General features: G+C 40.5%; 1 protein-coding gene across 6 annotated transcripts in view; it reads right to left on the reverse strand.

Annotated features, from left to right (window-relative positions):
- Positions 1-14,785, reverse strand: part of Myo10A (Myosin 10A) — a 230,012-nt gene that overhangs the window by 84,458 nt on the left and 130,769 nt on the right. For 5 of the 6 annotated variants that reach the window (XM_071670627.1, XM_071670625.1, XM_071670624.1 and 2 more), the window contains 11 exons: positions 14,154-14,344; positions 10,301-10,491; positions 9,850-10,054; positions 9,437-9,702; positions 9,119-9,306; positions 8,587-8,946; positions 7,842-8,090; positions 7,196-7,333; positions 6,537-6,701; positions 4,520-4,881; positions 2,009-2,415 (listed from right to left, as the gene is read on the reverse strand). In XM_071670627.1, coding sequence (XP_071526728.1) covers positions 2,009-2,415; positions 4,520-4,881; positions 6,537-6,701; positions 7,196-7,333; positions 7,842-8,090; positions 8,587-8,946; positions 9,119-9,306; positions 9,437-9,702; positions 9,850-10,054; positions 10,301-10,491; positions 14,154-14,344 — 2,722 coding nt within the window. The remainder of the gene's footprint in view (positions 1-2,008; positions 2,416-4,519; positions 4,882-6,536; positions 6,702-7,195; positions 7,334-7,841; positions 8,091-8,586; positions 8,947-9,118; positions 9,307-9,436; positions 9,703-9,849; positions 10,055-10,300; positions 10,492-14,153; positions 14,345-14,785) is intronic. The other variant, XM_071670626.1, reaches the window with a different exon arrangement.

Genomic DNA, 14,785 nt, shown 5'->3' on the forward strand with positions numbered 1-14,785 from the left:
ACCTAATAACCTTGCTGTTATTCACATTTACTCTTAACTTTCTTCTTTCACACACTTTACCAAACTCAGTCACCAGCTTCTGCAGTTTCTCACATGAATCAGCCACCAGTGCTGTATCATCAGCGAACAACAACTGACTCACTTCCCAAGCTCTCTCTCATCCCCAACAGACTTCATACTTGCCCCTCTTTCCAAAACTCTTGCATTCACCTCCCTAACAACCCCATCCATAAACAAATTAAACAACCATGGAGACATCACACACCCCTGCCGCAAACCTACATTCACTGAGAACCAATCACTTTCCACTCTTCCTACACGTACACATGCCTTACATCCTCGATAAAAACTTTTCACTGCTTCTAACAACTTTCCTCCCACACCATATATTCTTAATACCTTCCACAGAGCATCTCTATCAACTCTATCATATGCCTTCTCCAGATCCATAAATGCTACATACAAATCCATTTGCTTTTCTAAGTATTTCTCACATACATTCTTCAAAGCATTTATTTACACAAAAGTATTTATTTACACAAATCTCTTTTCCAAGCTCTCTTACTCTTACCATTCTTTTTGCCCATAATGTATACTCTTTTCAAAAAAAAAAAAAAAAAAAATCTTCACCCAAGCCTCCACAAGGTAATGATCAGACATGCAAAGAGCTACCCCACTTAGCAAATTCATGTCCACCAGTCTCTCAAATACAAGCCTACCAATTAGTATGTAACCAGATACTCCCCAGTGACCACCTTTCCTACTCACATATGTACACTTGTGTATGTCATGCTTTTTACACCAGGTATTCCCAATCACCAGTCCTTTTTCAGCACACAACTCCATAAGTTGTTCACCATTTTCATTTACATAACTGAATAACCCATGCTCCCTAAATAAACCCTTATCTGCCACGTTACTACCCTTCACATTCAACTCATCTATCGCTAATACCCAGTGTCTGATAAAATTGCTCACACACACTCAGCTGCTCCTTAAAAGATTTGCCCCTCATGATCTTTCTTCTCATGGCCAGGTGCATGAACATTAATGATTACCCATCTCTCAAAATCCACTTTCATTTTCATCCTCATAAGTCTATATCTCGCTTCATTCTTCATTAGACTCTTTCATGCATTCCCACAACTCCTGCTTCAGCAGTAGTCCTATCCCCTCTTTAGCTCTTGCGCTCTCAACAACCCGACTTTACTCATAAGATATTTCCAAACCATTTTTCCCCTTTACCCTTGAGCTTTTTTCACTGAGAGCCAGAACATCCAAGTTCCTTTCCACAAACATACAACCTTTCTCTCCTTTCTTCTCATGATGGATACATCCTCATAAGTCTACATCTCACTTCATTAGACTCTTTCATGCATTCCCACAACTCCTGCTTCAGCAGTAGTCCTATCCCTTCTTTAGCTCTTGCCCTCTCAACAACCCGACTTTACTCACAAGATATTTCCAAACCATTTTTCCCCTTTACCCTTGAGCTTTTTTTTACTGAGAGCCAGAACATCAAAGTTTCTTTCCTCAAACGTACAACCTTTCTCTCCTTTCTTATCATGGATACATCAACACACCTGGCACATTTAGACACCCAAGCCTGAACCTTCAAGGAAGATGAGGCACTCCCCACTTGGTTCCTTCTTCTGTTCCACCTTAAAGAAATTGAAATATAAGAGAGGAGGTTCTAACCCCCCCCTGCTCCTGTCCCTTTTGTTGTCTCCTATGACATGCCGGAAATGAGGAGACAGAATTCTTTCTCCCTTACCCCAAAGGGATAGTCAATGAAAAAACAAACAAACTCAAGACTGGTCTGCAGTTTGTCTTATGTTCATATTAGCAATACTAATAAAAACCAGAACTTGAGAAAAAAAATTACTGTCTTCATAAAGACAAAATGAACACAATATAGCTCTATCCCTTGTTGAGGGATATCTCTATAATAAGTAAGCATTCAAGCCTATAAATAATAATCATGAATAATCATGTGTGGTCTGCTTACGCTCAAAATGTTCTGTCTTCTCTGTGTGCATTGTAGAGACAGAAGTACGACGGTCACTGCTGTCCCCACGGTACTCAACACTAGTGTGGAAACCTGAGGGTTGGATGGGTGGAGGTGGAGATCTCGGCTGTGGGATGACAGGAGAGCTCTCCTGGGATGACATGGAGGGTGCTGGAGATGATGCTCGACGGTTATACATACTAGGGGGTGCCACTGGAGGAGGTGGGGGAATAGATCCTCCTTTATCAGTCTTAGAAGTAACTAATTTGACGGAATCAACGGTGTCCCACTTGTCACCCTCTAACTGGTGCTGCAGCAAAAAACGACGGTGAGCCTCCAGCTTCTTGATGCCTCGCTGCTGTTGCTGCTGTTGTTGCTGTTGCTGTACAACTGGACCTTTCTGTGCTCTGATGGATATGGAGGAAATATCAATCTAACCTAATGTATTTACCTTTGAAGTTACCAAGCAAGTTATCTGTTTCATTACTTGTTATTGGTCATCTTAAGCTTTTTATCTACATTTCATTCAAGAATATCAAATTATATATTTTCTATCTTTTATTATACATATTACTAGTTCTTTCTCTTTGTTTACAACTAAGTTAAAGGTGCATTGCAAAGTATATTATGGAAAAGTAAGTGTACATGAGGCAAAAATCACAAGCAGATGCACTACAGACCATATCAATACAAATATTTTTGAGCAATGACTGACCAATTAATTCACATGAATTTTTTTCATACTTGATCGCCATTTCCCACATTAGTAAGGTAGCATCAGGAACAGATGAACTAAGGCCATATTTGCTCACATCCATTCTCTAGCTGTCATGTGTAGAGCACAAATACCATAGCTCTCTATCCAGAACCATGGCCTACATACCTTTCAAAGTGGTTTACTCTGGCCGCTTCACATGTCCTGGTTCTCCATTCAGAGTATGCTAAACTCTGTATACCACATCATTCCAATCCATTCTATCTCATGCATGTATTTCCCCTCCTGCATGTTCAGGCCCTGATGACTTAACATCTTTTTCAATCCATCCTTCCATCTCCAATTTAGTCTCTCCCTTTTCCTTGCTCCAACCACTTCTGCCACATATTTCTCTCTGTCAACCTTTTCCTTGTTCCCACCAATTCTGTCACATATATCCTCTGTCAATCTCTCCTTGTGTCCAGACCACTTCAGTACACTCTCTTAAGCCCTCTCACCCACACTCTTTTTAATACCACATCTCTCTCTCTTACCCTTTTTTTACTTACTTGATCAAATTATCTCACACCACATATTGTCTTTAGTAATTTCATTTCCAACACCTCCACCCTCCTCCTCACATCTTCATCCATATAACACTGCTGGGACTAACATACCTTCAAACACCAATTTTTTCCCTCCCAGATAATGAAGTCTATTTTCATACATTCTTCAATACTTCCAGAACCTTCACTCCATTATCCAACCTATGACTGTTATGCTTTCCTGGTTCCATTTACTGCCATGTCCACTCCCAGATGTCTTCATTTTCTCTAATCTTTCCCTATTCAAACTCACACTCCAACTAACCTGTTCCTCTACCCTGCTAAACCTATTCACATCTACTCTCATCTTCCCCTCTTTAACATTCTCTTCCAAACTCAGTCACCAACTTCCGCAGTTTCTCTCTTGAATCTGCCACCAGTGCCGTGTCATCTGCAAACAATAACTGACTTGCTTCCCAGGCCACCATCATCCCCCACGGATTACATACTACCCCTCTCTACTAGCTGCCTGCATTTATCTCCCTCATCACATCATTCATAAACAAAAAAAAAATAAATGTAGTGACAATATACAACCCCTTCCACAGACCAACCTTCACTTGGAACTGCCCACTCTCTTCTCTTCCATGCACCCTGATAAAAACTCACTCTTACTTGCAGCTCTCCTTCCACACCATATATTCTTAACACCTACAAGTCATCTATCAACCCTATCATATGCTTTCACCAGATCCATAACTGTTGCATACAAAGCCTTCTGCTTCATATGTATACTCTCAGATAAAGCTGTGAAAGCAGTTGAGTTACCCGAGAAAAGGAAAAGTCATAATATTAAGGAAAAAATGAGAAACTGCAGTGTGAATCAATTTAGTCTGATATCAAAAGAAAGCCAATGGAATAATAACAAGGAGTTCAAGTATATCAATGAAATAAGTAGGATTAGACGTAGGGTAATGTCTGAAGACATAACATATCTTATAAATACATATGTATGAATGATGTGTTATTACATGCAATATGCAAAAAAATATCAGATCAGCCCACATATGGAAAGGAATATATTTTTGAATAAGATGGAAAGACGGGTGCTGATCTCTTGACTAAAGAGATAAGTCACTTGTTATATTTCTAACTTCACATTAGAATTACCTTTCTGACTAAAAACAACAAAAAGTACAGTAGATAAATACATAAAGCAGCTTTTCTTAACAAGATACTAATTATTACATCACATGACTTGCATCTACGTACCTTGATGGATGAGATGAAGTAAGAGCCTCAAGTTTCTCTCGCATTTCTCGGGAGATCTTTAGCTTGCCAACACCTAAGGATTTTCCTTCTTCTACTGGGTTATCCCAGGAGTCTCGTCTCCGCCGTGCTGCTCCTTTCTCTTTCTCCTTGAACTCCATCTTTTCCCTGGAGGTGGGTGGCCCATGGCCATTGGTCTGCTGTGTAACCAGAGTCTGCTGCTGGGATTGAATCAGCTGATGCTGTTGCATCTGATGTTGGGAGTCCTTGCGGGGACTCTGTTCTGCACCGCTTGATGAGCCTGCCATTTCAAACTCCTCCCATTCTATGCTAAAGCTCTCATCACGACTTGGCCTCTGGGAATCCTGTTGTTAAAGTGGTGGGTACATTATATTACTGCTGTCTGAGCATTTTGCCTGGCAAGTTATTCTACGAATTCCTTGATGCTTACCCATCTATCTTTCCCTTCTCTATATTTTGTACATTGCTTCCACTATTGCCTCGGCATATAGAGAAGGTACATAGACCAGACCTCAAATCTGTATCAAACATTTTACTACTCCCATGCTCCACACACTCTGTGACTTTAAACACAACCACAAGCAATCCTTAAGCACTATAACTTCATTAACAAGCAAAACTATGCCCTATATGCACTGTGCTTCTGCACATGATCACAATAATTACTGTCCCACACATATCACAACCAAACCCCCAACACACTACCACTAAACAATAACGAGTATTCAACATGTTATACCTTATACATAGGCCTGGTCATACCATTTTGGAGGCCCTAATCTCTTTTGGGGCCTTTCCATCCTTTAACCTACCCCCCCTAAATTAAAATCTATGGTGTCTGGGGCATCATTTCCTGCTTTCTACAGTCTGCCATAAAAAAGTTGGGTCTAAGGGGGCCCTTTAGCAGTCAGACACCTACTCTCTGAGCATACAGAGTATAAAGGAAGGATCAGGCCTGGTTATACACCACAACAAAGACATTATAAACAACCCTTGACTGACTGTATAACCATGTACCATCACAGACAGACCCATCAAACAGTACACCCATAAATATCATCATAATCACACCTTAGTACATTAATCCTCTTCAAAAATCATAACCAATTCCTCCATAACTATTATTTAAAATCCACACCCTCCCAATGACCTGTTCCATACACTGTAATTCCACACAAATATTAGCGATCTTCTTACAAATAACATCCTAAGAGGATATATGTGTCAGAGGTGGAGGGAACTAGGAGAATTGAGAGACCAAATTGGAGGTGGAAAGATGGAGTGAAAAAGATTTTGAGCAATCAGGGCCTGAACATGCAGGAGGGTGAAAGGCGTGCATGGAATAGAGTGAATTGGAACGATGTGGTATACCGGGGTCGACGTGCTGTCAACGGATTGAACCAGGGCATGTGAAGCATCTGGGGCCTGGATGTGGAAAGGGAGCTGTGGTTTCGGTGCATTATACATGACAGTAGAGACTGAGTGTGAACGAATGTGGCTTTTGTTGTCTTTTCCAAGCGCTACCTCGCGCGCATGTGGGGGGAGGGGGTTGTCATTTCATGTGTGGCAGGGTGGCAATGGGAATGAATAAAGGCAGCAAGTATGAATTATGTACATGTGTATATATTTATATGTCTGTATGTATATATATGTATACATTGAAATGTATAGATATGTATATATGTGCGTGTGTGGACGTGTATGTATATACATGTTTATGTAGGTGGGTTGGGCCATTCTTTCATATGTTTCCTTGCGCTACCTCGCTAACGCGGGAGACAGCAACAAAGTATAATAAATAAAATAAACATAAATGTTCTGTACACTGTATCTCTACATACATCATCACGACCCATATGCTCCTCAAACTATACCTACACAAACATTACAAGACACATACTTCACATCCTCTCCATCCAACATAACTGTCACAACTCCCATGTCCTACATATAGTACTCTACCTCCTCACATATCATCTTATGTACCATACATGCTGACCTTGCTGTCACTCTGTTTGGACATCTTCTTGCTCTGTTGTCGTATTTTAAATTGAAGGAAGGAATCATTTGGGTCCTCTTCACCCTTGGGGGGTGGCCATCGCCACTTGCCAATCCTAACTGTCTTGGCCCTCTGGTAGGGATCCATGAAACCCCCACTTCCATCCTGTCAGTAAAATCATGGGGGCATAAATCATTCATATCCTGTGGGTATGGTATGTCCTCTTTGTAAAGATGATCATTAATGCATCTAAAATTCATCTTCTGCATTACTTTTCAGCTTTCCTTAGATATAAAAATACACGGCAGTAAGTAAAAGTTGCTAAATGATAATCAAAACAAAAAGGGGAAAAGGGTATGTGGCTTATAAAAAAAATATATATTCAATAATTTAAAAGGTATATGGCTCGTAAAAACTCAAGTTCAACAATACATGTATAACTCTAAAGTGCATGTCTAACCATTACTAAAGCATATATCTAACACCACTAAACTTTACATATTAAAACTACAAAAAGGGAGGAATAAAGCCATAGTATAGGAGGGGTGTGAAATGTTTAACCACCATCTCTTGACTTCAGAAAATATCTGTTCTGAAACAAATACATTATCAAGAAATGGTATACTCTCTCTCCTTTTCTCTCTGTTTATCTGACATACCTCGCCTTGCAGGTGTGTGGGCATGGGTGGAGGTGGAGGCACGAAACCCCCCCAAGGGGACTCAGTAGGACCAGGGCTGTAGATCTGTCCTGGAGGTGAGCCAGGAGATCCCGGACCTAGGCTAAAGTCGTGGAACATCTGAAGGGTGGAGAGGGAGCCAGAGGCATGCAGGTGCATTAGAGGGATATGGTGCTGCTGCTCTGACCCACTAGTGAGGTGCATGTGACAAGGCTGAGGTTAACCCAAGAAAAATGGCCACTTGATCAGATGGATAACACTTGGATCAAAGATATCTGAAGTATCTGCTGAGTCTTAAGCTAATGAAATCACTTTTACATGAGAAGGTATGATCAAGTGATCATCTTTCAAACCAGCCTCCAAATCTACAATTACAACTTCATACTACCAATATTACAGAATCTTTGTGGTAACACCACAAAAAGAAAACATTCTAATCACCAACATGTGTTATCACTTAATTTTTCTGGGTAAACTCTTGGTACAAGAGAAAAACATAAAATTTTCGATGTTGCAAGACTTAACCTTCACATTTACAACATTAGCCTATGTGTTGTAAATGTGAGGACCTCTACCTCATGTGAAACATGTATCAAAGATGGGATGAACCTTTGTACTGGTAACACACCTTAGCATCGTCAGAGGCATTTGAATTCTTCTTTGTTGTTTGTTCTCCTAGAGGAGAGGAGAGAGCTGCAGCCTGGGAGAACATAGGAATAGGCGAACCAGGACCCATCATTACTAAGGGAGGTGGGGGTGACATAGGAGGTCTGCTAGCTCTAGTAGCCCCGCCCTGAGCTCCCTCTGCACCCCCTTCTGCTGTGCCAGCCTTTTCAGTGCTCCACAGCTCACTCTGTTCTGGTTCTTGGAATGACACCTGTAGGAAATAGGTTGTTACAAAACATGACTTCTTCCTTGGTTTCTGTGTTGATTTTCAAGTTTGGGGTAATATATCTTTTGTATATCTTAACAATCATAAGTGTTTACTATATGTGTTTTATGTGAAAAAAAATCAGAAAGAATTCTGTGAAGTACGTATCGTCATGTCATGGGAAGCAAGAAGCATCAACGGTATGGACAGCAATCAGAAGCACCGAAGCAAAGTCTGACACCTTTGGTTATCTCAGGAAGACACTTACAGAATCATTGAACTCATGTCAGTGTCAAAGCAGGCCTTATCCTCAGCAGTACACCTACATTTGTCTAAAAAAGGTCCTGTGGTTAGTTGTCCTAGGTGTCTGCTATCTCTTCAGGCAACTAGGTGAGTGAGTAAGGCAAATCTAATGTAAGTAGTGACTATAAGCTGCCCATAAGTGTCTTGGCCTACAAGCAAGTCAATCTGTGGCTGCACTGCTATATCCCAGCTGTGGTACCTTGTTGTTGTTGTTGATGCTGCGTCTCTGTGGGATGGAGTATGTGTCTCCGCCCACCTGGTAGTGAGCCCTGCCAATCTGGGGTCCATCAGCTGCCCCTGCCATGCCCGACATGCCTGTCATGCCTGCCATGCCAGTTACGCCCATGTTTGGAACAGGTGTCACAGGTATCCCAGGAGTCACAGAGATGCCAGACATCATGGGCATACCAGATGTCATGGGAATCCCTTGAGCCATAGGCATACCTGGCATCATGGGCATACCTGAAGTCATAGGCATCCCAGACATTGGCATCATGCCAAGAATATTTAGGCCGAGGGCACTCTGTGGACTAAAGTCCCGTGATGCCATGCCCATGTGCTGCAGGAAATATCTTGCTCAGCAGTCGAAGGGAAAAATATATCCTAAAAGTCATCTAAAAAGTTTGTCTATTATCACTGAAAAAAAAATAACAGCTATCATTCATTTCAGGAGTACTCATCGTCACATCATACGAAAACAACTCACATCAGAGACTGGGGGAGGGACTCACCGGGATGGACTGGGCAAGAAGCTGCTGCAGAGCTTGGTTTTGGGCCATCAAGTGCTGCTGGATCTGGATGTTTTGGGCCACAGCAGACTGGATGAAGGCCCGTTGGATGTTTTGTTGGTGCATGATGACCTGGCTGGGGTCCATGTTTGCAGACTGGGTTTGTGTTTGCACTCCTGGCATGCTTATTCCTATGGAAAAGTACATAATATATTTCTGTAAATACTGTGCGATACAGATTACTTAAAATAAATTCTCAATGCTCATCATTTTTTAAAGTAAGACTACATTGTGAAATGACATACAACACTGTGTGTTTACCTCCAGTTGAGTACAGAGGCATAGTGTTTGGGGGAATGAAAGGAGGAGGGGAGCCAGGTGTTCCAGACATAGACACATTGGAGAAGAAAGTTCCTCCAGCAGTAGTTGGCGGGGCTCCTGTCTCAACCTCAGCTGCTCCCTGACCTCCTCCCTTCAGGGCCTCTGTCAGCAAGGGTATATTTGCCAGGGTGGTCAGGGATTCATTTAAATCCACATCCTGTAGGGCATGTAGGAGACTCTGGCGTCGGAAGGATCCCTGGCGTGTTCTGAGTTTAGAAAATATTTTGAGAAATCGCACTAACATTTTGCAAATAAAACTTCTCAATCACCAGTACACTTAAAAAGTAAGTAGAGACATTTTCAGTATATCACCAATGAAGATGAAAAAGAGATACTGCCAATATTGTCTATACCTTGCCAAAGCAATGCTGTCATCAAGGTCATCCTCTGCCTGCTGAGGTCCAGCAGCATGAACACCACCCTTGATTGAGGCTGCTAGGGAACGAGCATCAGACAGCTCATCCAGCTGAGAGTTGAGGACAGGCATGAAGAGATCATCTAGGAATTGATCAACATCCGAGGCCTGGGATGGAACACGTACTCTCCGCACATGAGATGCTGCAGAAGAGAGTATTCAGTAAACTATGTTGATATTGTGATAGTAACAAGGCTACACTATAAATTATCTCTATTGTCCATAATTTCTTAAGCTGTTAACTTATCAAGAGCTTCAGTTACCACTTGTTCTATAACTGTGACATACAGTATCCCTTCAAGTAAATCATATGATTAAAGACATGTATCATCTTGAATTACTGTTGTATATCAGTAATTATTCTCTGAATTTCTAAGAAAGGTACTCACCTAGGGAGGGGGCCTCACTGGTGTCAGACATGGCAGAAGACTTGAGGTATTCACGTTCAATATAGGCTCTAGTAGAGTGGTGGGAACCTGGGCCATGTGCCCTTCGCCCTGCTTGCCCACCCTTGATGTATCGATTTGACACTCGTGAATATTCAGTCTTATTCTCATCCTCCCCACCCTCTACACCATTCCTGAGGGTTGCATATACAATAAATTCAAACAGCAAGGATGAGGTACTTTCCCTGTATAAGCGTTTAACAACATCTAAGAAAGTATGTTTGGTGACCATTTTAACCTTAAACAAGAAATTCTTTGAATTTCTAACCACAGGTGATGGCATGATGCGATACTCAACATTGACATTAATCATTCCATCCTTTTCTGGTTCTTTATTTGTTGTGAGCTGCCTTTTCATTTTTGTTCAGCAAGACATCAATGATCATTTCAGGGCTTGGAAAGCTTTAGCTTTACATGACATACACTGCACTTCATTAATGTTAATAAAACTAAACTTTTACTTTTATCTTTCTATAAATCCTCCAGGCAGCATCTGTGGATTCAGTTTTCATTCAAAGTCTGGTTCTGATAAGTACTTTGGCACCCTTATCATAATATTATTGCAAGTAAGATTGTTATGACCACTATCAATACCAAAATCAATAACATCTAGTTAATGTTTAAGATTTATCAAAAAAAATTATCATTCATTCCAGTCCAAAGAGCCCTAATGAAATATTCATGCTCTACCATCATTAGTTCACATTTATTTTGTCAGATCGTCACATTTACACCAAGAGTGATCAACTGTGTCGCATATTTCTGATATCTGCATTACCCAAACTAACTTTCAATCAACCTCATTCTCTGAAATCCTGATTATATCATGTCAACCATCAGCTATCTGGTTCTTCCCTAATCCACTTACACTATTCTTTGTCTGCCTGGATCTCCTTGGATCCTACTGGGTTGTCCTCATTAGGTAATCAAAAACTAGTCACTGAATCAATACAAAACAAGAAAAATCACCCAATATTTTGGGACAGTAAAACAAATAAACAAACACATGAATGTTCTACCTGGAAGCAGGTAATATAGAAGCCACTATCCATGCTATGTTTGATGCATCCCAAAATAAAACATTTACTGATGATTTGCTTCATATTCTTTAGATATCTATCAGCTAGGAAAAGCATTATATTTTTCATGATTTTTGAATCACAGAAGCATCTGGTTGTTAAATTTCAATTCTGAAACAAAAACTTTTTTGGCAAAAAAAATACCCTGCCCTGTTACCTGCAATTTTTTGCATTTTTCTCAGGAAAATAAATTTGTGTCAAAACCTCAGTCAAGGGATATTTTCACGCTGAATAAGAATCTGGGGTTGAAATGTTGTTTGACCATCTTCACGACTTGTAATGAAGTCATTAAATCATTACAATTTTAAAACATTTTCTGCTCATTCCCATAGACAAAGTAACTCTCTTTGGTTCCCATTTTGTCCACGGATAGGTCTTTCTGGTCTTTATCTAAGAGCATCTCAAACAAATTCTGTTGCTCTATTATTCCTTCAATTTTCTGTTTCGTTGGCACTATAGCTGTTTCTCCCTCAGACAAAGTAACTCTCTTTGGTTTCCATTTCTCCTCTAACTCCACCTTGGATGACTAACATTCCTTCACCCTCTCATGCTCCTCTTACTAATCCGATGCCCCTCTCCATAATCTCTTCAGACAGTCCAAAAAGCATTTCTCTCTCCATACACAAGCAAGTTACAGTCCTGATGGCATCCATCCCCATGTATTTGCCCCTGTGCTTGCTCGTCTGTTCCATTTCTGTTCAAAAACCCAAACTTTTCCTTCTTGAAAGCATGTACTGATAAATCCAAATCCTAAGAAAAATCATTCTGACACCTCTAACTTTCATCCTACTACTTTGACATCTACTATCTCCAAAGTCTTTAAATCCCTCCTTAATTCCCATATTCTTAGACACCTTGAATCTCACAGATTTCTCTCTGATCACCAATATGGCTTCCATGAGGCAAGATCCACCAGTGATATTTTTTCCTATCTTAACAATGTCAGGTTATCATCCCTGAAAGATTTTGGGAAGTCTTGTGTACTTGGCCTTAACATATCTAAATCTTCTGACAAGGTGTGGCACTGGGGTCTCATCTCTAAACTTCCTTCTTTTGGCTTCCCTCCCTCAAATTACTCCCTCATATTTAGCTTCCTCTCAGGACGATCTACATCTGTGGTTGATGATGGATCAGCCTCACCCTGTTGCTCCATCAACAGTGGTGTCCCTCAAGGTTCTGTCAACTCCCCTACACTTTTTCTCTTTATCAATGATTTCCTCTCATCTACTAACAACCAAATGCACTCATATGCTGATGACTCAACAATTCATTCATCCACATCTTTCAATTTTGCTCATCTCACTCAATCTGCATCTCATCCTGACACAACTTCCTCAATAAACTAAGACTGGACAGGATATCTCAATGGGGTGGACTAAATCTAGTAAAATTTAATGCCTCCAAGACCCAGTTTCTACCCTTCTCTATATCAAAAACTTCTCAAAACTCTTGTCTCTCCTTTGACGGTTCTGTAATTCTACCTACTGACTCAATGACCATACTTGGTATGACTGTAATATTCACCTTTTTTGGAAACCTCGCATTACAGAAATAGCTATGTCTGCCCCTAAGAAACTGGGAGACCTATTTAGATGTCAACATTTCTATTTCTCTGAACAGTTGCTCAGCTTGTACAAAGGACTGATTTTTCCTGGTATGGAGTACTGCTCTCATATCTGGGATGGTTCTAGGTCTGCCTCTTTATTTGACAGAGTTGAGTCGAAAGTGGTCTGATTTATACTCCCAAGCTAACTTCAAAACCTGACCCTTATGCCCTACACTGCAATGTTGGTTCACTTTCCCTCTTCTATACATATTACTTTGGTTTATGCTCCCAGAAGCTGGATGCTTGTGTACCCCTACCACTAGCTACACCATGCAATACTCGGCAAGCTGCTGCATCACATGATTACTGTGTAGCCATTGACAATTTAGGGTGAGCATTTTGATAACCTTCTTTCCCTACACATTGAAGCTATGGAACTCTCTACTCTCTCGTGTCTTTCCCAATAACTACAACCTGGCTGATTTTAAAAGACGGGTTTTTCACTTCCTCCAAAACTCATAGAAACTTTACCTTGTCCCCTCATTTTTCTTTTCCTAATCCTGTCTATATTTCAATTAAGGTCGAGACTTCACTTGGACTTTAGTCTGTGTCTGGAGCCTCCATTTACAAAAAAAAGAAAAAAAAAATTCAAAACCTGTCTTAAAACTGTTGCAACTAATAAGTGAAAGGTACAAATCAAAAAGTATTTGTGGCAGAAATACATGTATGCAAAATGCCATTCATAGGAATGTAATCATACACACATTTCTTAAAAACTGAAAATAATTTGAACATAATTGTTAAAGAAGCTGCCCATTCTTTATTATTCCTTCATGCCTAACATGCCTCTGCCACTATCTCTGCTCATATGCTTACAAATTTTTTTCCTAAAATTCAAGACCTGTTTTTATTATTCCATTTGTGGGAGGTAATCATTAAGCACATTTCTTCAAAACTACAATTTACTGAATATGGCATGATCAAAATGGATTATGCACCCAAGAAATAACAGATCTACAGAATACTATTTTCCTTCATAAAACCTCTTTTTAAGCTATTTATATGAATGTGACTTGAAACTGTAAGGATATCAACAAGAAACCACAGTCCTGAGCATGTTTCTAAGGATTGCAGATTTTCGTAACATTACTTATGAAATGCAAGTACGTGCCTCTCTTCCAGTAAGTCATATTTGTTCCAGGTCCTGGAGCCTGAGAGGGACTTGGCTACTCCCCTCTGTGAAACAGATTCCAAGTTGTCAAGGTCCTGTGCTGCCTGACCATTGAACAGGGCTCTCTGTTCGGAGAGACGCTCAACGCTGTGGTATCGTTCATTGAGTCGGCTCCCTGACAGACCTAACAGCTGTGGGGAGAACAAGTGCTTAATAAGGGCTGTGGGAAAGAGCTAGGAAGGATATCTAAATACTGTGGAGAGTGGCAGGTTGTGGGAAGGAACATATTGGTAGGATGTAGACATAGATATGGTCTGTGGAAACAGCTGATAGCTACCACTTGAGTAAAAAAAATTTTGGAGTTTGATAAAGACTGTAAAGACAGTTTGGGACTTTAGGGGAACCTAGTTGATTTGAAAGCTAGGGGTACAGCATGCACTGAGAGCTGCTATAGTGTCAGATCTGAACTTGTATATCATCAAGTTTTAACATTGAGCTTACTCCATATATCTAACTAAAAGTAGATTGAGGATCTGATGATATAAATGGCATGCTTTCCCTTAGCACAGTGGTTATGTCTCATGATGCGAAATTTTGAGTCCAAATGTTTTTTCTTATGTAAGCTCAATGTG

This window comes from Panulirus ornatus, chromosome 15 (genome assembly GCF_036320965.1).
Source record: "Panulirus ornatus isolate Po-2019 chromosome 15, ASM3632096v1, whole genome shotgun sequence".
Classification (NCBI taxonomy): Eukaryota; Metazoa; Arthropoda; class Malacostraca; order Decapoda; family Palinuridae; genus Panulirus; species Panulirus ornatus.